The following is a 24565-nucleotide window of genomic DNA, read 5'->3' as shown; positions in this document are numbered from 1 at the left end:
AAACCATGTTTTTAATGACTGAAGCTACGGAGATGGCTTAGTCATAAATGCTCACCCCATGTGCTGGCTTGTGTTGTTTCAACTTGACACATACTAGTGTCACCAAGGAAATAGGGAACTCAATTCAGAAAATGCCCAAGCAGATTGTTCTGTGGACAAGTTTGCGGTACATTTTCTTAATTGACTACTTATGTTGGAGTGCTCAGATAAGAGCTGGTGATGACACCTCTGGGTTGGTGGTGACATAAGACAACAGGCTTCACAACCAAAGAAGAACAAGGCATTAGCCAGCACTCCTCCATTGCCTGTGTATCAGCTCCAACCCAATGTAATAGTTCTGTTTGAATTCTGACCTTAACTGCTTTTGATGATGTAATATGTTATATAAGTTCATCTACAATTCCTTTCCCTCAAATAATTTGAAAAAGTAACAGTTTATTTAGAATCTTTAAAGATATTGTTTAATGTTTATGTTATAATTTTAAGTATTTATTTTTAATTGTTTGTGTCTTTGTATGTTCATTCTGTATTGCTCATTCATTTATACTTTGTAAGTTATGATCTAATTTTAGTGTTCTATTATATGATGTGCTATGGTCTTATAAAGACTACATTTCTTATAGGAGCTCAGGCAGTTTGTAAACATAAATGTTTTCCTATTCTAAGAGTAAAAATTAGAAACACTGGCAAATTACTAATTCTTGTTCTCAGTGCAATGCACTGGACTCATACAAACCCTTCCAGTAGCTTATAAATGTTAGCAAGGTGTCCATATAAAAATCATTTACTCATTTTACCCTCATTATTGGCTAAAACACCAGCACACAGAAGGCATAAGTTAAATGGGACTTGAACTAAAAATAAATTCTGTTTCTGGCCTTTATTATTCATAAATATGTAGATCACATAGACCCCATCTTTAATTTCTTCAAGTACAACTATCAGTATACAACAAGTGTCTAACTCATTTTATTGCATAACTTTTAATAAATATGTAATTAATTGCATTTTCTATCTTTAATTTCCAGACAATGTACAACAGATCTCTTCAGCTCATGTTTATGTCCAAGTTTTAAACATTAACGACCATGCTCCTGAGTTCTCTCAATTGTATGAGACTTATGTTTGTGAAAATGCTGAATCTGGTGAGGTAAGATGAGATCACAATAGATCACCAAAATTTGAGCAACACAGCATTTCATATTTTATATTACCTAAATTTAATATATAATAAATGCCAACAAAGGATTCCATATTATATATTATATAAAATAAATCTTTGGATTAAAAACCACATATTATATATGTACATATGCTATATATAATTTATTATATATCTCTTAAATTTTGAAGTATTAAAGAACATTACATTCGTGTACACCTACCATTATATTTTACTCCATCAAAACGTAAGTCTTTGTCATGAAAAAATCAATATGTCAAGAGGCAGAAATAGCTTATTGTTAAAAAGTTATCCTTTCACAATTTTTTTATTTCCAAGTTACTAGTGTTTTATTACATTAACTTAAGTCATGATATTTAATGATCCTAATATAATGATGTAATAAATAATAAAATATGCCAGTATAGAAGAATGCCAGGTGGAACTAGTTTATAAAGATGAAGATATTCAATTATAAATATATTATATAGGTATATAATATATTACAAAGTTATGTTAGATATATAGTTAATATATATTTGATATATAACATATAATCATGTAGAATATATAAGTATATCTTATTTTATTAAATATAAGATACATACAATAAGTATGTATATTTCAATATACATAACTGTATGGGATAGTTTGACACAACAGCAATGTTTTTATTCACACTATATGAAAGACTAACAGGGACACACATTATCTAGCCTTCCATTCCAGAATTTCACCTCTCAGGAGACCACATACCTGATGATGTGTGATACATACAGAGGATTAAAGGTGGATGTGGTCGCATGGCACATTTATAAATTATAAATATTTTAGAGCAATCCTAGCAATTGAAATGAAAGTCCAAAGAATGTGTTCAACAGATCAGAGGGTAAAGAGATTGCCAGATTAAATTTAGGATTAATGTAGCATGTGATATATTATTTTAACTGAAGAACTGAAGATGAAATTCTAAATATTACTGACTCCTGAGCAACAATGTCCAGATATATTAAGAGACAATTAGTTAATTAGAAGTTCTGCCCTAGAAACTGTTAGCTAATTGATAAATACTATTTAGATAAAGAAAATCATATAGAAATAACTACAGTCAAGGAAAGGAATTTTTATGTTTGACAGGAAGGAAAAAAATACAAATCAGAGAAACATTTACTGATCTCATGTTAAAAGTTTAATATATGATTAGTAATTTTGATGATTATATCATTTAATTATAAAATATCTTTCTGGTGATGGTAAATATTTATATTTATGAATATTGAATCAAGAGTCCTTTCTAATATAATCTTAACAGCGGAACGAGAAAAAGATTAAATGCATCATAGAATATTTTCAAAAGCACCAAGTATTTGAGAATGAACAAGGAGGAAGGACAATTTGCTACTGAAAAGTAGTCAATAGAATTAATCAGGGTGTAAGTAATATATTTAGGGACAATCTCATTATGATGAGTTTATTTCAATAATGTTCTGAACTAGAAAGAGAAAGGAAAGTATTGAACTCCAGTGTTTTCCAGGGGACTGGAAGTGACTTTGGACTGACACTGACAGTGGATAGGAGTGAATGGAAACTGTATCAGACAACTACCCACATGTGTGGGTATTACCAACACCTAATAGAATCTGTATATAGCACAGCCCAAGCCATGGTTCTTTGTGAACTTAATACCAACCTTTCCCCCTTTTGAAATAAGGTCTGAAATTAATAGAGGTTTTAAATAGAATAATAGAAACATTTCCTATTGTTGTCTGGACCTGCACTTAAGTAGTGATGTGCTGAAAAAATGGGTCTATAGTATGGCATACCCTCTGCTTATCAGCATACAAGGCAAGGGCAGAAGAGATGTTAAAATAGGAAGATATTGAAATAGGTGATGGAAGCAATAGGATCCTAGAAACAATTTGAGAGCAGAGATTTTTGTAAGATATTGTACTCATGGTAAAGCAAGAAGGTCTGAATTATGAATACATTCAAAGGATTCATCAAGTGCATGTAGAGGAAAGAAATATACTTTGCCTGTTGCAAGAAATATATGAGACATGTAAGGTAAAGAAATGGAAATTTCAGTTGTGAAATTTTAAATTGATGTGTAATTTTAAATTAAAAATTTTAATCGTATTGATGTGCTGGACTTCAATATGGAGTTAAAGGGAAAAGGTAATGGTGGACATAAATAAGTTGAACGTATCAGTCATCTGTGAGATACTGAAGATTATGTAGCCTAGAACTTGAGAGGGGAAAAAAGGGTATGAAAACCTTAGGGAAATAGAGAGTGTGGTAAACTAGAAATAAAGTATGAGGTGGAAGAGAAAGGAAGATTTTTCTTTTAAATTTCCTTCTCATAGTTTAGGAGGAAAGTAGTAAAGTTTTTACTTAATTTACCAATGCATATTTTACAAATTTTAAATATTTGTAGCTACCACAATATGCTATAAATATCTGCATAAAATAAAGGATAATGTAAGAAAAAAAAGAATATGGCACTGGCTCATTGTTGCAGCAGGTAAAACTGGTCAATAAGCCTATGATTCAAGTTATACCACAAACACATAAAATATGAGTATATATACCTATAAATATACATACATAAATAATCATCTCCAGATATGTGCCATGGCACATGCATAAACCTACTACACAACAAATATATACATTTAGATTTTAAGATGATATTATTCTGAAAGATCCCCAAAGGGAAACCCTTACTCAAGTCTTGGGAAATCGGGGACCCCAGACACAGAGAGACCATTTTGGATGTAATATGCAAAGGCAAAGTTTATTACAGAGACCTATTATGGAGATCTCCAGGCTGACACATGTCCCACGCAGGAGACAGAGGTGTTGACCCGGAGTGGCTGAGAGAAGGACTTTTCAAAGGAAGAAGTCATAAGCTCCAGGAGATGGGGTGATGTCAAAAGGAAATACCAAAAATGTCACAAGGGGAAACTCTCAAAGTCACAGAATTGTTCTTAAGACTCTAGGGTTTAAATGAGGGGAAAGGTCAAGCATTCTTCTGAGAACAGATCCTGATTGTCCTTTAGGGTAAATGTTTGTCAGAGTTGATGAGGCATCTGCATCTGAAACACATCTGGTTAGGCTTGGCTGCAGGTTTCCAGGAATACTCTCTGGAGGACACAATGGCTTGAGGGCACAAAGGGGACTTGAACAAACATCACAGGGGCAGAACAAAACCCATTACTCATTTACTCAGTCTGGTGATAAGCGGGAGGGTCAGTGTCTCTGAACCAGTACGCCTGCATTTTTAACGATTTGTCTTCCTGAGTCAGATCCTGTTGCTGAGTTTTGAGCTAATTTAAAACTCCATCTTTCAATTCAAAGGAAGAACTGTAAAGGAGACTGAGATAGTGAGAAAATTTTCTGGTGGGAGACACTTAATTTTATCAAAACAAGTAAGTGTCCCCAACATAAGTGAGAAAACTTGTGCTGACAAGGACAGCAGTAGGGATGATGATAAGAACAGAGGAGAGTCTATAAGAATTTGACACTGCAAAAAGAACTACAGACTACAAAGGAATGCAGAGAATGCAGGGAAATCATTATCCTCGGCAAAGAGCAAGCATACCAGTCTGCTACCTGATGTCTTAATGGATCCTGAAATCACACAAGTAATATTATGTAGACTGAGCTTATGTAGATTGTACTTAGATATTTCTGAATATTAAACACATATACATAGATGTATATATTAAAAATTATTGAACAGAGGCCATGAATTTGATGTTATATGGGAGGGAGGAAAGTGAAGGAAGAAGTTATGTAACATATTGTAATACAAAAAGATAAATTATTTTAAAAACTTAAAAAACAAATTGATGAGGAAAAAGACTTGGGTTTTTGACTAAGATGAAAAGGAGTACTAGACTCTATTCTTCTGTAGCAGAGAAAATCTGTGCAGAAATCCTAGTGCCACTCAGTACTGACCAGGGCCTTAATGAGTTCTTAAATGTTAGGGTACCTGAGGTCCTGGGAAGAAAGTGCTATCTTCTCCATGTTCCTTTCAAAGGAATTATTGGGTTCCTGGTGCTTGAAAAAAAGAGTGCAGGTTTGTTAAATGGAAGCATATGGGAGACATAGCAACACTGAAGAAAAGCAATTAATATTTTTCAATTTAATTAAAAATAAAACCTCTAAAGGCGTCCACAGTACCACACTAAACCTGACCACATGGTCGTCCAGTCCATTCAAGTTCATTCTCCATTACAAAGGAAAGTACAAGGCTATCCTGGGATACACAACATTGTGAGATTGTGAGATTTAATGTTTAATAATATTAATGTAATAGTGATAATATAACCTAAAGAAAAAGAAAAAATAATCAAACCTTAAAAATGGAGACAAAAAAATTTTTGAAAGGAGCCAAGCAGAGGAAGTACTAGTTAAGTCACTCTTAGTCAAGTGTTTATATAACGTAAATATGGTAAATAAGTATTAGTTAGCATGCAACATTTAAAGATTTTAAAAAGGAGAATGGCTACATTTATAATTTTTTCTATTTATGTTTTTGATCCTCAATTAGAACAATAATTCCATTTATTATTTTTTGGCATACCATTTCTTCACTGTTGGTCACATTTGTATATATCCTACTTTAAAAGCAATGTAAATTTAGATGAGTACATCTTATTTATTGTGAAAAAAAAAGACATATTACTAAGTATATGTAAGGACAGAAGTAGAATGGATTATCATAGGGGATTAACTCTACCTCAATAATTTGGACCCCAACTATCTTTTTTTCTAAAACAGAGAAATACTTCTTTGAAACACAAATTATCAGACAGAAGGTTGAGGCTTTTGAGCCTTTGTTGTGTCCCAGAGCCCAGGTTGGGAATCTAAGGCACCCACCTATGAGTGAGATGAAAGAAAACAGTTACTCTCTTTGTAAAACAATGTGTATTACCTTTGTCCAAAGATATTTCCTCAGTGCAAAGAGCACAGTAGAGTCTGTTAGGCTTCTGTGATTTAGTGCTCAGAAAGGGGGCCACTGTCCTTCCTTTGTTGTTTGTTTGCATCAATCCTTTTCTCTCTGCAACTGGACAAAGCTTTAGCAGACATCCTTGGCTGAGCCTTTTTTATTCTTCTGGAGAATTTTCTCCAACCCCCACCCACTTCACCCCCTGCTGTTGCCTTACTTTCATGTGTTGAGTTCCATTATTGCACCTGGTGGCTCCTCCCCCCCCCCACAACCCCACCTCCTCACCCCCACCCCCCAGGCCCCCCTCCCCCGAGCTGGGGACCGAACCCAGGGCTGTGCACTTGCTAGGCAAGCGCTCTACCACTGAGCTAAATCCCCAACCCCACATGGTGGCTTTTTAATCACCAAAGTTTAAAAGACTTTGCTTTGATACTTTGTTTGTTTGGGTTTCTTGAGGTTATTTTGTTCTTTTTTGTCTCTATCTCCTCCAGGAGGCTTCTTGGATTTTCACCTTACAGACCCTATCATTTCTCTTTCACATTGTAATATTAGTATACTTGGTCTTCATTCTGAGTATGTTTGTAACCTATTTCAATTTGTGAGACCAAACAAGACTACCAACTCCCAAAAGGTTGTGATTTCTGATTAATATTTGTTAGTACATTTGATACTCATAATGACGATAAAAAGAAGTCTGCCATGAGATTATTTCACAATGTTTAGAATAGCCAGAAGATATATATCATTATCAGGAGAAAAATTTAAAGACTAAGATCTCTGGTAATATTCACTATGCAAGCAACTATTGACAATGAGCTCTCAGAGAGTCTTAGTTGCTGTTCTATTGCTGAGAGTAAATGAAAAGTACCACTTTAAAGAAAAAAAAATGAGCCAAGCAGGCCTGGTGTTGGAGCAGTATTCTAGCATTATAATCTGATCCACAAGCAGGCATCAGAGAGGGAGACTTGTACTGACTTGTGTTTTTGAAACCTTAAATCTTCTGGGACACCTCCTCCAACAAAGACACACCTAATGTTTTCAAGTATCAAGAATATACTTCCTCTTCTTTTCCAACAGTTCACCATCTGGGAAAGTCTTCACGTTCATGAGCAATTGTGTTCGCTCTCAGTGAATGAAAAGTATAACCACATAAGTAAGGAGGAAAGTCTGTTGGTCATCCCGTGTACCACTTACTCCAGGTGGATTTTGACAATAGATTATGAAAAACATTTCGAACTGGATATAAAGTACTATTACCTACAGTCTTGTCCCCCAAGAAGGTGCTTTTTCACAAGGCTGGGAATTTAGACAAAAGCTACCTCAGGGACTTGAAGAAAATTCCTGTCTCTTATAATATGAGAGTACTTATCCATAACCTGGCAGGAACAACATGAAGCTCTTCATTTACATATGACTGTGTTGCCCACTAACTTTCAAAGCTAATGCTAAACTCTAGGCTCCCTCATTCCCTGTTCATAAACTTAAAGGTTTTCTCCCATTCCCACTTAATTCTGTAAACATTTCCCCTGTCACTTCTTGCTTTTCCAAGAGACAGCCTTGGCAGTTTGGAATAAATGCTTCCCTTTTAGCCTATGGAGTAGCTTTTTTTTTTTTCTGTGCCCCTTGATGTGTTTATAAAAAGATAAAGAGAGAATATGTCCCGTGTTCCAGTACCCATGACCAATCTTGTGTTGGTAAAAAAGATAAAGGGGTGAGGGATATGGTCTATGGAAATCTGAGGTAAGGGGTTGGGGTGCCTTATCAGGCCCCTGCTGAGACATCCCTTCCCCCTGAGGGACCAGCCACAGACAGACAGTACAGTATAGAATAGAGTGTATTCAAGGCATGAGGAGGGGAGGTAAGAGGATAATAGGGCAGAAAAAAAGAGAGAGAGAGAGAACTAGAGAAATAGAGGTACAGGAGAAAAGGAGCAGAGGAGTAGAGTAGAGGCCCACTATGCATACGTGGAGAAATGGAGGGAGGGGAAATGGGGGAGAAGGGACAAACATGGAAGAGGGTCAGCGCATTGGAGAATAAGAGGGAAAAAGATGGCAAGAGAGTGAGAAGGGGACAAGCAGCCCCTTTTATAGTGTCAGGCATTCGTTGGCGGCTGTCAGGTAACTGTGGTGGTGGAGCTTAGACAGAATGCTAACACGCATTTTCATTCTTGTCTACCGATTGATGGAGTTTGAACTGGCACTAGAAGAGCATTTCTTCTGGGGCTAGTGAGGTTCCCCCAAACTGATGTTAGTATGTACTGATGAAGGGTTAGACTAAGAATGGATATTGAAGAGGCAGCCACCTGCTGTCTTCAAAGAATAACAAGAGACCAGAGGTGGTGAACGGAGGGGAAATAATTTCAGGGATGTAGAATACAAAATTAAAGTTACATGGGGGAGAGCAATATTTGTTACCGAGGACTGTAATAATGGAGAGCAAGGAAACCTGAACTTATATTAAGTGAACCGCTGATACTCCAGTAAATTCAGAGGACAAAAAAAGAGACTCTCTTAGAATACCCTTCCAAAGGCTGAATTAAGAGAAGTCTCATGCAACCTAAACTATAGTACGATTTTAGACTGTTGAATAAATTTTACTACATCATCTAGAAGAGTGGCAGGTGCTTCCTCTACAGATCTCGCCCTATGCTAGCCAGACTAGCCCCAGGCATATAGATATAGACTTGTACCTCAGCAGCTCACAGCCTCTTTTTATCCTTAGCAGTCCTGAGTGATGAAGGTAGCAATACCTGGTGAGGACCCTCGACAGAGTTATTTTTTTTCCTTTTTTTTTTTAATTAACTTGAGTATTTCTTATATACATTTCAAGTGTTATTCCCTTTCCCGGTTTACGGGCAAACATCCCCCTCCCCCCTCCCCTTCCTTATGGGTGTTCCCCTCCCCATCCTCCCCACATTGCCGCCCTCCCCTCAACAGTCTAGTTCACTGGGGGTTCAGTCTTAGCAGGACCCAGGGCTTCCCCTTCCACTGGTGCTCTTACTAGGATATTCATTGCTACCTATGGGGTCAGAGTCCAGGGTCAGTGCATGTATAGTCTTTAGGTAGTGGCTTAGTCCCTGGAAGCTCTGGTTGCTTGGCATTGTTGTTCATAAGGGGTCTCGAGCCCCTTCGAGCTCTTCCAGTTCTTTCTCTGATTCCTTCAACGGGGGTCCTATTCTCAGTTCAGTGGTTTGCTGCTGGCATTTGCCTCTGTATTTGCTGTTTTCTGGCTGTGTCTCTCAGGAGAGATCTACATCCAGCTCCTGTCGGCCTGCACTTCTTTGCTTCATCCATCTTGTCTAATTGAGTAGCTGTATATGTATGGGCCACATGTGGGGCAGGCTCTGAATGGGTGTTCCTTCAGTCTCTGTTTTAATCTTTGCCTCTCTATTTCCAGCCAAGGGTATTCTTGTTCCCCTTTTAAAGAAGGAATGAAGCATTCACATTTTGATCATCCATCTTGAGTTTCATGTGTTCTAGGCATCTAGGGTAATTCAAGCATTTGGGCTAATAGCCACTTATCAATGAGTGCATACCATGTGTGTTTTTCTGTGATTGGGTTACCTCACTCAGGATGATATTTTCCAGTTCCAACTATTTGCCTATGAATTTCATAAAGTAATTGTTTTTGATAGCTGAGTAATATTCCATAATGTAGATGTACCACATTTTCTGTATCCATTCATCTGTTGAAGGGCATCTGGGTTCTCAGCCTTTATCCTTGAGATTTAGGCTGGTCTTCTCAGATTTCTCCCTAATTAATTCAGGTCTCCTAGTTGGTCTTTTGTTACCAAAGTCATGAGCCAGGGTTTCCCACTGTGCTTCCCAGATATTTTCTACCTGGAGACTTGGGTATATAAGCAGTGAATAAAGCTACAGGAGACTCTTCTGCTCCTCTTCCTCTCTCTCTCTCTCTCTCTCTCTCTCTCTCTCTCTCTCTCTCTCTCTCTCTCTCTCTCTCTCTCTTTTCCTCTCCTGGCTTGACACGATACCCCGTCTGTGTGTGTGTGTGTGTGTGTGTGTGTGTGTGTGTGTGTGTGTGTGTGCGCGTGCGTGCGTGTGTGTTTCTTTAATCCCACAGGCTTTCGCCCGATTCTCCGTACAGTGTCAGTGCAGGTGCCGACAAGCAGAAATTTGTCTAAGTTCTTGACATGAACATTTGCTTTATTATGTATAATTATTTTTAATTCTATAATGAAACTTCCTTCTCTCAACTTGCAGAATTTGAAAATATGTTTTAAATGTTAACCATAATAGTAATTCATATATAAGTTAGGCAGATATAGCATATATATATATATATATATATATATATATATATATATATATAATTTTAGCTAATTTCACAGTGAGCTTTTGGAGTGAGTTCTGTCACTGATTTAGTTTTGTAAATACTTTCATTAATTTTCAGGTAATTACTAGAGTCAGTCAGAATGAGAATGTATAATACACTGTACTGTAAATAAGAAATACTCAAGTTAATAAAAAAAAAGAAAAAAAAAAAGAAAAGGCTGAGGAAGCAAAAGGCAGAAGTAAATTGACCACCACCCAGGTGTGGCCCAGCTGTGTCAGTTCCACAGGCATCAGCCGGGCTCAGCAGAGGTTATGCAGTGGAGACAATGGGTGTTTACTAGGGAGATACTTGGTCTTTTCTTCCTGTGACATAAATTCATGGGAGAGGCTTTTGTCCAACAGTCTCACGACTTTATGGAGATAATCTTAACTGTGGCAATATAGTCACAAAGAGGCCAGGCCCAAATCCAATACGGTTCCCTACATCTGCTCAAAGGGCAAAAATAATACAAAAAAATTAGAGCTATCAACATTTGCTATAATTTTTTAAGAATATTCCTACTACTTGTTTCATAAAACAATGATTAGTTTGTATTTACGTTAAACCTTATATTTCATTGCTGATAACCTCATCAATTTCAAAGGGCTCAATAGGGCTGAGTTATGTAATTATGGTTTAGATAACTGAACAAAACTAAGGATAAGCAATTTCTTCGTCTATTATTTGCACAATGAAATGAAGTATTTCTATTGTTACAGTGTAAATGCAAAAAATATGAGCATATCAATGACCATTTTTTAAGATTTGTTATTTTATAATGCATATACATATACATATACATGTATATACAGTATGATATATAATATACACTACATATTATATAAACTGAATTAAGTATTATTCATATTTATTATATGTGTGGTATATGTTTATAATATACTATATATATATACATATATATATATATATATATATATATATATATATATATGCTCAACTGGAATGCATGTTTTAATAGGACCTCATCTAGTCTAAGGATGGAGTATATCCATGGATTGTTATTTTTAAACTTTAACGGAATAAAGCATATTGGATTAGAAATCTACCTATGAAGAAAATATAAATGCATTTTTTTAAACTGAGCTCATGGTATTTGTTTCTCGTAAGAACAATGCATTTTGATTAGTTTTAGCAAAAAACATTAGAAAATATATACAATAAAACATAACCCAAAACAAACAACAACAAAAATAGCCTCTCAATTTCTGAAGCATTCCTTTAATAAGCATTTTCAACAGGTATAACACACAACCTCACATAGAAGGATTGAAGTCGTACATTCTTTCAGGATAAATGTAACTTTTACAATTTTGCTTTAATCTTGTTTCACTTTTACAAATAAATACAGAAATGTGTTTAGTTACAATCTGAACAGTAACATTTGGTAATACTACTGGAGAAAGTTTTCTTGATAACAGAATTATAGACAAAAACTCTTGAAATATTGGTCCAGATGTGCCTGCAAAGGAATTTTAAAAGTGTCTTAGTTTAGAGAACTTACAATAGCAAAATCTGGACTCAAAATACAACTGACCCCATCCTCCAAAAATAATTATAATACTAGTGTCAAATAAAAGAACTGCCTTGTTCTCATGCAATAACCACATTTACTGTCATACACAGGAGTTGAATAAATCTTTTCTTTCTATCATATATTTAAATAATTATGATTTAATTAGAAACAAATTGTGAAGAAAATATAATCCAACACAGATATAAAATATCAATTGCTTTGATTTCATTGCACTCTACTCTGCATCTATGTAGAGAGAAATTTCTGTTTTTTGAAAGATAAGTTATCAATTATATCTGTCATCTTAAAATCAAGGAAAGTTTCATACAAAACACTGTTTAATGTATTTTGATGATAGAAAGTAGAAACCAATTTACCTTAATTTTCATATTTAATCCCGTTCTTATTGTGTGATCATGACGAGTATATATTTTTTCTGAATGTAATAACATGCATATGTCCTCTTAAAAAAGAATTGAGACCCTATATGCTTGTATTTGCATTTCTATACAGTTTTATGATCTGAGATACATAATGACACTTATTTGATTGGGGAGACTTTGTCTATCATATTTGTGGGCCAAAGGCAATAAATTATACATTGCCTGTAAGCTTTAAATTCATTCTTTCTGAAAATCAATTACAAAACCTATTACTTTAGGAAATAATCTATTAACTTAAAAAATATATACATAAAAGAAGTCTGTATTATCATGACTGCATCTGCACGTCATTACTGGCAATCAGATGAAGAATAATACAGAAGAGGACAGTAAGAAAGAAATTTAGAGATCTGTAATATCTTTAATAATGTTGTTAAAAATTAAGTAAAAGTAAAAGTAACAATAGCATCGATCAATTTACAGTTCCAATTAATAGCAATCAACTTTCTTTATATTTTGTCTAGATAATTCAGACCATCAGTGCAATCGATAGAGATGAGTCCATAGAAGATCATCATTTTTACTTTAATCATTCTGTGGAAGACACAAACAACTCAAGTTTTATTCTAACAGACAATCAAGGTAACAACTCATCTATAGGGTATTTAATAAAATCAATGATCTTTTATTCCAATGGGTTTATCTAACTGATTATTTATTGTTCTTACAACATGATACCACTGATAAATAGAACAAAAGTTACATGGTCAAAATGGGAGAATGAACTCAAAATGAACTTCAAGAACAACAGTTTTATTATTCCTTATACTGCTTCAAACTAGAGAAACAGATTTGAAAATTATTACTGTGAGTGCTAGAGATTGTAAGTGCATTGCCTGTTTTATGTAAGGTTATGAATTTGTTCTATTACAACTAAATCTAAAATGGGAAACTACACTTTATTATAAGATACTGGGAAGTCTGAAAATCTCTCAAATATTACTATGGTTATGACATCAGATATCTTTTCATAATGGTCAGAGTAAATTATCAAATTATTTGATAGAGTCAATTATCAAACTAAAAATGAGTAATGGTATATACTTAAGTTGCAATGTGATTAGCATGACTTAATTATCAATATGTAATATAAGCATAATATTAAAATATCTTTCTTACATCAAAACACAAAGATTTTCATTAATTGAAAAATAGGTATTCTAATGTTAGTGTTTTGTTTGGAAAGGCAGATTTCTTGCTCCTTCTGAGTAAGACTAATAAATTATTAAAAAAAAACATGTTCTTTTGCTTTTTCATTATCTGTAGGCAGATTTTTGTCCATTATATAAATGCATATTTTATTATAATACATAAAATTTATGAATTTGAAACATCTTAGAATTAAATGCATCTTTTTCTTGTTCTTATCAATTTGTTTTGATGGATATAAACTAATTTATGGTAATCAGACAGTGCAATCAGACATTAGTAGCCTGGGCCCTCCAGCTTCTACTAGCAATGAAGATAATATTCGACAATCATGGTAGTAGATCAAGCTAATTAAAGCATTCCTTGACAGAGGTTCCCTTCATGGCAGCTTGAAAAGCAAGATTAGTTAGAATAGAATGCTATTCAATATTAAAACAACAACAATGACAACAAAAACAACAACAACACAACAAACATCAAACCAACACAAAAACCTGGAAAAGGAAAACTCAAAATTTTAGAGGAAAAAAAACATGCAAATGTCATTCTGGGTATTTAAGATTTAGAGAAAAATCTCTCACATGTGAAAGTACTCACTGTTAGTTTTACTAATAGTTTGAAGTTTTACAAACCCCTATAGTATTACTATCTTAGTGAATGAGTTGTGATGACAAGTGGAGAAGCCATGTCTTGGGATTTCATATGAAATATGGCATGTGAAATTTATAAAAAAATGAATATCTTAATAAGATTTAACCCCAACATTGCATTATTTTTTTTCTATTTAGGACATATATCATTTAAGAGCACATGTTTTTGCAATTAGGTTACTGAAAATCTTGCACATATTTTGTATTTGTGAAAGGAGTACTCAGTGCAACTCATTCTCTCTCTCTCATTCTCTCTCTCTCTCTCTCTCTCTCTCTCTCTCTCTCTATATATATATATATATATATATATATATATATATATATATATATATATTCCAGATTTTGAGCTGGATGATTTTGGATTTTGAGCTGGATATTTTAATATAAGACTTGATTTTTTACTTGCACACATACGATTATATTTAAACATCTTTGTCCCTAGTACCTATATTTTACAGATTTGTTTTATACTGTTGGAAAAAGTTGTAAATATAGGTTTCTGTTTTAGATAACACAGCTGTAATTCTGAGTAATAGAGCTGGTTTTAGCCTTAAAGAGGAGACTGTTTTCTACATGATCATCTTGATTGCTGATAATGGAATTCCACCTCTTACAAGCACCAATACTCTCACTATACAAGTCTGTGACTGTGGAGACAGTAGAAGCACTGAAACTTGTACTAGTAAGGAACTTCTCTTTATCATGGGATTCAAAGCAGAAGCAATAATTGCCATCGTGATATGTGTTATGGTAATATTTGGTAAGTTGTATTGAATGGTACAAACCTTAACTTGCAAAAATTACTGTAAAGGAGGTAATTACATAATATGCTTTTTATATGTTCATTTGCTCTAAAAATGTTTAAAGTTTAAAACAAAAATAGTGTTGGTTTTCATAAATGTTCCATTTAATATTAGAAAATTATTTTTTGGAGGTTTTTTAATGTATATGTTTATATTGTCACTCTCTTTATGAAAGCAAGAAGAGGGCATTGGATCCCATTGCAGAGGGTTGTAAGTTATCATGCGGTTCTGGGAATTGATCTCAAGACCTCTGGAAAAGCAGCCAGTGCTAACTGCTGAGTAATCTCTCTAGCCTTCTTGGAAGTCTTTTTAATTCAGGTGCTTTGTAGTATAGTATCTGAAATTATATAATGAGTACTTATGATAACTATTTCAATTTTAATACAGTGTATCTATTTAATTTATACTTTTAATTTACTTATATGAAAACTTCATATTTTGATGATACAATGTAATATTTCACTACAGAAAGACCATATCAATGAAATTAACACAATTAAAACCATCATTTATCATTTCTTTGTGGTGAAGGCACACGATTACTTTAATGATTTTAAATATCAAAATTTTTATTAATTATGGGTACCTTGCTGTGCAAGAAGACATCAAAATTTAGTCTTCCTAAGTAATTTTTATTATAATATAATTTTTGGGATCATTTATGTCATGAAGGGATTTTCTTAAATTTGGATGTTAATAATTGAGAGATTTAGGTATAGGCATGAGTGAGTACAATGAACCTTGAAGAGGTGAGAATAAAAACTCAGATGAAATTGACTTTGTCAACCTGAATCACAACTTTTAGAGAGTTAGTGACATGTGGTAGCAAATATAAACACAATATAATTTGGAAAAAAAAAGTTTCCTGGTTTCATGCAATCACTGCTGTACAAGGAAGCATAATAACATCAAAACTCAGCTGAGTTGTTGTTGTTGTTGTTGTTTTTCCCAAGAAGATTGGTTCTAAAAATAGTCTACCTAATGTAGCTTAAGGGCCTTTGGAGTCTCAGTCAATCAGATAGGCTATTAGCCACCTCTGGGTCTAGTTGTGGGAGCTTGGGAAAAGTTAAAGTATTATGTGCCATTTAGATTTCCAACAGTCTGGTACTGATGACACAAATCAGCAGGCTGTTCTAACTTCTATCCTTGTGAATGAAATAACAAATTGTATGCCCAGTCATTTAATAGGAAAGTTCTCTAAACATTCCTAGAGATCTGTATACAGAAAACTTTTGTGCTGTGCTATCCTGACAAATAACATTCCTCAGGCACTTGTACACAGATTTACAAAGAATCAGGTACAACATTCATACACATAAGTTATACATGAATACATATTTATAAAAAATTTCCAGTACTGAATAACATACTCATTTTGTTTATCAATAATCAAATTAGTATTTCTTAATAATGTTATAATATTTTGAAAATTTTTGCTGTTATATCTTTTTAAAGTGGAAGAATTCAGTTAAAAAACATGATGTCCTTGAGTTTTCTTCTTTTTCATAGTAGACATATTGATCCAATCTCCTTTTCCTGGTTATTTAGCCTGAATATTTCTTATTACTCCTAAGTATGGTTTTGATATATTATATATTCTAGGGATTCATTCACTTTTTGCCACACCATACAATTCACCAATTCATAGTGGTTCATAGTTATTTCTGTTAATTTCACATTTTCTGTTTTATCAGCTACAATGTCCTTTTTTTCCTATTGTATTTGAGTGTGGCCTGAATTTTTTTTAACAAGAAACATTACCCAGTATAAATCTCTTGGCTGTAATTTAAAATAAGATTACTTAATACTTATTTTCAAGGTTGTAATATAAAATCCAAAGCTAAGGTTGTGTATTAATACACAAACATAAACTCAAAAACAAATGAACATTTTGTTATTGTGTTTTTAAATTTAAAATGCACTGTAAAATTGTTCTATGTTACATGTTTTAATAATTATCCCCAATAGAAACTACTGAATTTCACCAATTGGTAGTATTATTAGATACTCGATAACTCTGAATTTCTGAAACTACTCCTATCACAGAATCGAAATAAGAGTGTTCTTTCATACTGTTTTGCATGTTGGTATATTCTGTTTTCCAGTAGTTAAAATATGATTCTCCTAATCTTTTTCCTCAGTTTTTATAGATCATTAATGATAATATATAATTTTCATAAAAGTAAAATATCAGTAATATTTCAGCTTTTATAACAAAGTCTGATATATAAAGAAATTTTCTATATACACACATATATAGTTTATAGTATCTATAATATATATAATCTATTAATACTAACTTCAAAAATCACCTTACCATGATTTTGCTTTAAAGAATATAAAATGTTTCCTTTCTAAACTTTCATTAGCTTGGATCATTGGTCACTAAGTACATTCTTATTGGAAAATATTAAATTATTATACTTTGTTCTGTTTACTACTAGAAAAAATTAAATGACACTAAATTTTGACTTGAGCAATATCCAAAATAGTTCACTCCATTTTCCTTCCACGTACCTCTAAACCATCAGCCATAAGATGGCTGTATAGATTAGTTTTTCAAGTATTACTTATTTGCTTAGAATCATTGACTTTAAAGTGATGTCTTGAATATATCAAGGTGAAGGATTATTACATTTGCACTATGCACTATGAGTTAGTTCTTTTTTATGTCCTTTCTTCACCAGGGTTTATCTTTTTGATACTTGCTCTGAAACAGCGAAGAAAGGAGACCCTATTTCCAGAGAAAACTGAAGATTTTAGAGAGAATATATTTTGCTATGATGATGAAGGCGGCGGAGAAGAAGACTCAGAAGCCTTTGATATCATAGAGCTGAGACAGAGTACAGTAATGAGAGAAAGAAAACCACGGAAGAGCAGGAGCGCAGAGATCAGGAGCCTGTACAGGCAGTCCCTGCAGGTGGGCCCAGACAGCGCCATATTTCGAAAATTTATCCTAGAGAAGCTTGAAGAAGCAAACACAGATTCAAGTGCTCCCCCCTTTGACTCACTACAGACTTTTGCCTATGAGGGGACTGGGTCATCAGCTGGCTCTCTGAGCTCCTTGGGTTCCAGTGTCACTGATCAGGAAGATGACTTTGACTATCTTAATGACCTGGGACCTTGTTTTAAAAGATTAGCAAACATGTTTGGTTCTGCAGTGCAACCTGACAATTAAGGTTTTACAATATCAGCATGCAATAAGTATTAAGGCATGTTTACATGAAATGAGAGTTTTTTGGGAGAATCACCTACTCTGGTTTTCTGTCTGGTAGGAGACCTGATTTGTAATATTCTGATTTTTTCAAACACACTCATGGCAATTTCCAGTTCAACAAAGAGATTGGGAGTAATGCTACCAATCAGAGTTAATATATTACTGCAAACAACCAGTTCTGCAACACTGAGATGGTCATCTATAATTTTTTTTGTGTAATTCAATGTAGATTCTCAACAACTCTGAAGGGTAAAATGAGAAATGTTGCAAAGAAAGCTATCTGTATAGTTTTCTATCTATCTTTTTTTTTTACAAATTAAGTATGAAACCTCTCTGTCTACTAAGTTCTTGATATTGTGCAGAGATCAATTATAACAACCGGAAGAATTCTGGATGGTTTCATAAAGCCATACAAATATTTTCTTTACATGAATAAGCAGTTTTCTGATTGAGATCCGATGGATTATTTTATTAGAAACTTTTGAAATGTTTGCAGAGATTAGTCTTTAATACTCCAAAATTGGCTCTATTTAATATCTGAATTAATCAGAGTTACATAGTAACTTGTGTTGTTTGATTATTCTGAGTTTGCACAAAGAAGGAAAGCAAGAGATATGCTTAGGGTTTTTTATACATTAAATTTTGTTCAGCAACACTAAATTGCTATCCTTTTCACGTAAAATTACAATAACCAAATACATGTCAACATTTACCTGTGATTAAATTATCACTAGTGAACTGATAGAAAGTACAGCGAATTTTAAGTACATTTTGCTTCCTACTAAAATCAAGATAGCTAAATAACAGCACTACTGAATTCAGATTAGAATTATTATTTATCTGAAATATTAGAATCACCTGCAGTCTACCACTATTCACACTGTGATGGTTTGCATATTCTTGGCCCAGGGATTGGCACTATTAGAAAGTGTGCCTTGGGCTGGAGAGATGGCTCAGTGGTTAAGAGCCCCGACTGCTCTTCCAGAGGTCCTGATTTCAAGTCCCAGCAACCACATGGTGGCTCACAACCATCTGTAAAGAGATCTGATGCCTTCTTCTGGTGTGTCTGAAGACAGCTACAGTGTACTTATATAAAATAAATGAATTTTAAAAAAAAAGAAAGTGTGCCTTGTAAGGGTGTGCCACTGTAGAGGTGAGCTTGCAGACTCTTCTCCTCACTGCCTGAAGATGCCCAGTCTGCTCCTGACTTCCTTTGGGTGAGGATGTAGACTTAGCTCCTCCTGCACCATGCCTGCCTGGATGCTGCCATTCTACTGCCTTGATGATAATGGACTCAACCTCTGAACCTGTAAGCCAGACCCAAATAATTGCTGTCCTTCATAAAACTTACATTGTTCATAGTGTCTGTTCATAGCAATAAGACCCTTAGACACACACAAATAAAACCATGGTGCCTGTCTCTTCATTTCTTTATTGTTAGGAGCTTAGCATGTGGCTGATCACCAAGTATCATTTTAAAATTATTGAATTAGATATAAGAAGCAGTGGAAACTTCTCATTATAGCACTATGGAGGAGCCAACCTGTCAGTCATAAAACTTCAGGGTAAATTAGAATACATGGTAATTGGTAATAAACACAGCATTTTAAGCTGACTGTCAAAGAATGTTTCTTATTATATTCAAATCAAGATGGAGTTCAAATTTGTTATTTCAATTGAAAATAATGTATTGAGTACAATGCTTATAAAATGTAAATTGTGGCCATTTTTATACTTTATGCCTTTGAACTAAACTACATATATATATGAAATATTTCAAGTAATTTTGTATGTAATAGGGCAGTTGAAAAGCTATATTTTCTTTGTAGTCTGAAATATATACACCTATGTAACATAATAAAGAGAAAGAATACCAATTTGAAATGGGAATCATTTTGTTTGGGCCGCAGATATTATTTATAAGACCATGAAATAATCACATTTGAAAGATACCCGTTAAAAGAATAGATCATTACAAATCAATAATGTGATGCTCTTGGCAGAAATAAGGTACAAAATAGAAATGATACAAGTTCACCTAGAGATGTGTGCATTAAAAATTTCTTATTCCCATCATAATATACTACAGTTCAAAAATGTTACAGAAAACATAATGAAAGAGAATTACTCCATAAAAAGCTATTTTTTTAATTTAAAAATAAGTGTTATGGAATCTTTGCTGCAAAACTGGAAAGTCTGTTGAACAAAGGTGATTAAATTCAAAGTAAATGGAGTAAAGAAGAAAATTAGGTCTTGGGATCATAGCAGAAATTTTAAGCATACTTCCACCCCCCCCCACCATCTTATGAACTGCTTATACATGATATAAAATATATAATAGGCTGATTATTGCTTGTGACCAGTTAGTGTTTGCAGATTAGTACAAAACTCACTGTGATTGATATAGTGATAAGGTACAGGATACACTTAAAAAGGGAATAATTATAGTCATAATGGTAGCAAAATATATACTTTTCATCACCCTACTGAGTAATATGTAATATTAGATAATTTGTAAGTTAATAAATAGTATTTGCAGTTGTTTCTCTTTAATCTCATGATGCAAAAATTCATGTTCCCATATGGAGCACATTCCCTCATTTTTGAATGTTTTAATAACATCTAAATTAACATAGTCGTGTATATCTTCCAATTTTATGTTAACAAGCTTTTCATTCAACTCTCAATCTTATACAGAAGCTTCTATTGGCAATTCTTTAAAGTAAACAATATTTAAAATTAATGATAGCTTCTAGTCTCCAACTGTGCTTAGAGCTGGGGCTGTTCCACAGCCCTCTGACACAAAATCTTCCTGCAGAGAGTTGGTCTAACAGAAGTTCTCACCTTCCTAAGCCCACAAGCCACAGGTGGGAACCTACTTTCTCTTCATTAACTGTCTAAAGAAGACATTTCAGGAGCACACAGGGCTTGAGAGCTGAAGGGCAGCCTACAGCAGGAATCTACTGCCCTTCATCTGTGCCCAGAGTTGGGGCTATCCCACAGATCTTGGACCCAAAACCTGCCTTAAGAGAGCTGGGCTCCCAGGAACACTAACAACTAAGATCATAGGATCACAGGCTCAAGGGCTGACAGGAGTAATAAGTTTCAGTCAGAGAAAGCAAGACCAACTAACAACAGAGATAACCTGATGACAAGAGGCAAGCACTAGAATTTAAGCAACAGAAACCAAGACTAGTTGGAATCATCAGAACCCAGTTCTCCCACCAGATTAAATACTAGATATTCCAACACACCAAAAAACAAGATCTGGATTTACAATCACAGCTCATGATGATGTTAAAGAACTTTAAGAAGGACATAAATAACTCCCTAAAAGAAATACAGAACAACACAGAACTTCTAGAGCTGATGAACAAATTCAATAAAATGGCTAGACATTAAATTAACTCAAATATGTAACCTTCCTCTACTCAAAAGATAAACAGACTGAGAAAGAAATTTAAGAAATGACAACCTTCACAATAGCCACAAATAATATAAAATACCTTGGTGTAACTCTAACCAAGTAAGTGAAAGATCCATATGGCACGAACATCCAGTCTCTGAAGAAACAAATCTCAGAAAATTTCAGAATAAAGAAGGAGTTCCTATGCTCATGGATTGGCAGGATCCATCTTGTCAAAAGCAATCAACAGATTCAATGAAATCCCTATCAAAATTCCAACTCAATTCTTTAGAAAATTAGAAAGAACAATTTGAAAATTCATTTGGAAAAGCAAAAAGCCCAGGATAGCAAAACCTATTGTAAATAATAAAAGAATTTCTGCAGGAATCATCATCCCTGACCTCAAGCTGTACAGAGCAATCATGATAAAAACTGCATGGTATACTACAGAGATAGGCAGGTATATCAATGGAATAGAATTGAAGATGCAGAAATGAACCCACACATTTATGGTCACTTGGTTTTTGTCCAAGGAGCTAAAACTATCCAATGGATAAAATACAGCATTTTCAACAAATGGTGTTTGTTCAATAGAGGCCAGCATGCAGAAGAATGTAAACTGACCCTTATACAAAACTCAAGTCCAATGGGAATCAAAGACTTTGGCATAATATCAGATACACTGAAACCAATAGAAAGGAAAGTGGGGAAGAACCTTGAATACATAGGCACATGGGAAATTTTCTTGAAGGAAACACCCATGACTTATGCTCAAAAATCAAGAATTGACAAATACTATCAATAAGAAAAAAAATGGGAACCAACAGATTGAAAAAAAGATTTTTGCCAATTCTACATACTATAGAAGGCTACTATCTACTATATACAAAGAACTCAATAAGTTAGACTCCAGAGAATCAAATAATTCTACTAAAAATCAGGTATAGAACTAAACAAAAAATTCTCAACCAAGGAACCTAGAACGACAGAAAAGCGCCTAAATAAATGTTCAACAACTTTAGTCATCAGGGAAATGTAAATCAAATCAACCCTGAGATTCTACCTCACACCAGTCAGAATGGCTAAGATCAAAAACTCAGGTGACATCAGATTTGGAGAGGATGTGGAGATAGAGGAACACTCCTCCATTGTTGGTGGGATTACAAGCTGAAACACACTGAAAATCAGTCTGCAGGTTCCTCAGAATATTGGACATGGTATTACCTGAAGATCCTGTTATACTATTCCTAGGCACACACCCAAAAGATGCTTCAAAATATAACAAGGACACATGCTCCATTATGTTCATAGCTCCCTTATTTATAATAGTCAGAAGCGGGAAAGAAACCAGATGTCCTCTAAATGAGGAATGGGTAAAAGAAAATATGGAACATTACACAATGGAGTAGTACTTAGCTGTTAAAAACAATGACTAGAGTGCCTGCAGAAAAAAAACAGGAAAGAGCATATGTCAGCAGCTTGACAGCACAACTAAAAGCTCTAGAACAAAAAGAAGCAAATACACCCAGGAGGAGTAGAAGGCAGGAAATAATCAAACTCAGAGCTGAAATCAACCAAGTAGAAACAAAAAGGACCATAGAAAGAATCAACAGAACCAAAAGTTGGTTCTTTGAGAAAATCAACAAGATAGATAAACCCTTAGCCAGACTAACGAGAGGACACAGAGAGTGCGTCCAAATTAACAAAATCAGAAATGAAAAGGGAGACATAACTACAGATTCAGAGGAAATTCAAAAAATCATCAGATCTTACTATAAAAACCTATATTCAACAAAACTTGAAAATCTTCAGGAAATGGAAAATTTCCTAGACAGATACCAGGTACTGAAGTTAAATCAGGAACAGATAAACCAGTTAAACAACCCCATATCTCCTAAGGAAATAGAAGCAGTCATTAAAGTTCTCCCAAAAAAAAAGAGCCCAGGTCCAGACGGGTTTAGTGCAGAATTCTATCAAACCTTCATAGAAGACCTCATACCAATATTATCCAAACTATTCCACAAAATTGAAACAGATGGATCACTACCGAATACCTTCTACAAAGCCACAATTACTCTTATACCTAAACCACACAAAGACACAACAAAGAAAGAGAACTTCAGACCAATTTCCCTTATGAATATCGACACAAAAATACTCAATAAAATTCTGGCAAACCAAATTCAAGAGCACATCAAAACAATCATCCACCATGATCAAGTAGCCTTCATCCCAGGCATGCAGGGATGGTTTAATATACTGAAAACCGTCAATGTGATCCATTATATAAACAAACTGAAAGAACAAAACCACATGATCATTTCATTAGATGCAGAGAAAGCATTTGACAAAATTCAACACCCCTTCATGATAAAAGTCCTGGAAAGAATAGGAATTCAAGGCCCATACCTAAACATAGTAAAAGCCATATACAGCAAACCAGTTGCTAACATTAAACTAAATGGAGAGAAACTTGAAGCAATCCCACTAAAATCAGGGACTAGACAAAGCTGCCCACTCTCTCCCTACTTATTCAATATAGTTCTTGAAGTTCTAGCCAGAGCAATCAGAGAACATAAGGAGGTCAAGGGGATACAGATCGGAAAAGAAGAGGTCAAAATTTCACTATTTGCAGATGATATGATAGTATATTTAAGTGATCCCAAAAGTTCCACCAGAGAACTTCCAAAGCTGATAAACAACTTCAGCAAAGTGGCTGGGAATAAAATTAACTCAAATAAATCAGTTGCCTTCCTCTATACAAAAGAGAAACAAGCCGAGAAAGAAATTAGGGAAACGACACCCTTCATAATAGACCCAAATAATATAAAGTACCTCGGTGTAACTTTAACCAAGCAAGTAAAAGATCTGTACAATAAGAACTTCAAGACACTGAGGAAAGAAATTGAAGAAGA

General features: G+C 34.2%; 1 protein-coding gene across 5 annotated transcripts in view; it reads left to right on the top strand.

Annotated features, from left to right (window-relative positions):
• The window catches only part of Cdh19 (cadherin 19), a 111572-nt gene extending 91444 nt beyond the window's left edge, over positions 1 to 20128 (top strand). For 3 of the 5 annotated variants that reach the window (XM_017598843.3, XM_039090877.2, XM_039090880.2), the window contains 4 exons: positions 1029 to 1150; positions 12890 to 13007; positions 14733 to 14984; positions 17715 to 20128. In XM_017598843.3, the coding sequence (XP_017454332.1) occupies positions 1029 to 1150; positions 12890 to 13007; positions 14733 to 14984; positions 17715 to 18205 (983 nt within the window). In that variant the 3' untranslated portion in view covers positions 18206 to 20128. The remainder of the gene's footprint in view (positions 1 to 1028; positions 1151 to 12889; positions 13008 to 14732; positions 14985 to 17714) is intronic. The other 2 variants (XM_039090879.2, NM_001009448.1) reach the window with 2 other exon arrangements.
• Positions 20129 to 24565: the final 4437 nt, after the last annotated feature.

Source organism: Rattus norvegicus, chromosome 13 (assembly GCF_036323735.1).
Source record: "Rattus norvegicus strain BN/NHsdMcwi chromosome 13, GRCr8, whole genome shotgun sequence".
Classification (NCBI taxonomy): Eukaryota; Metazoa; Chordata; class Mammalia; order Rodentia; family Muridae; genus Rattus; species Rattus norvegicus.
The sequence above is the reverse complement of the archived record's forward strand: the minus strand, read 5'-3'. Positions and strand labels throughout refer to the sequence as shown.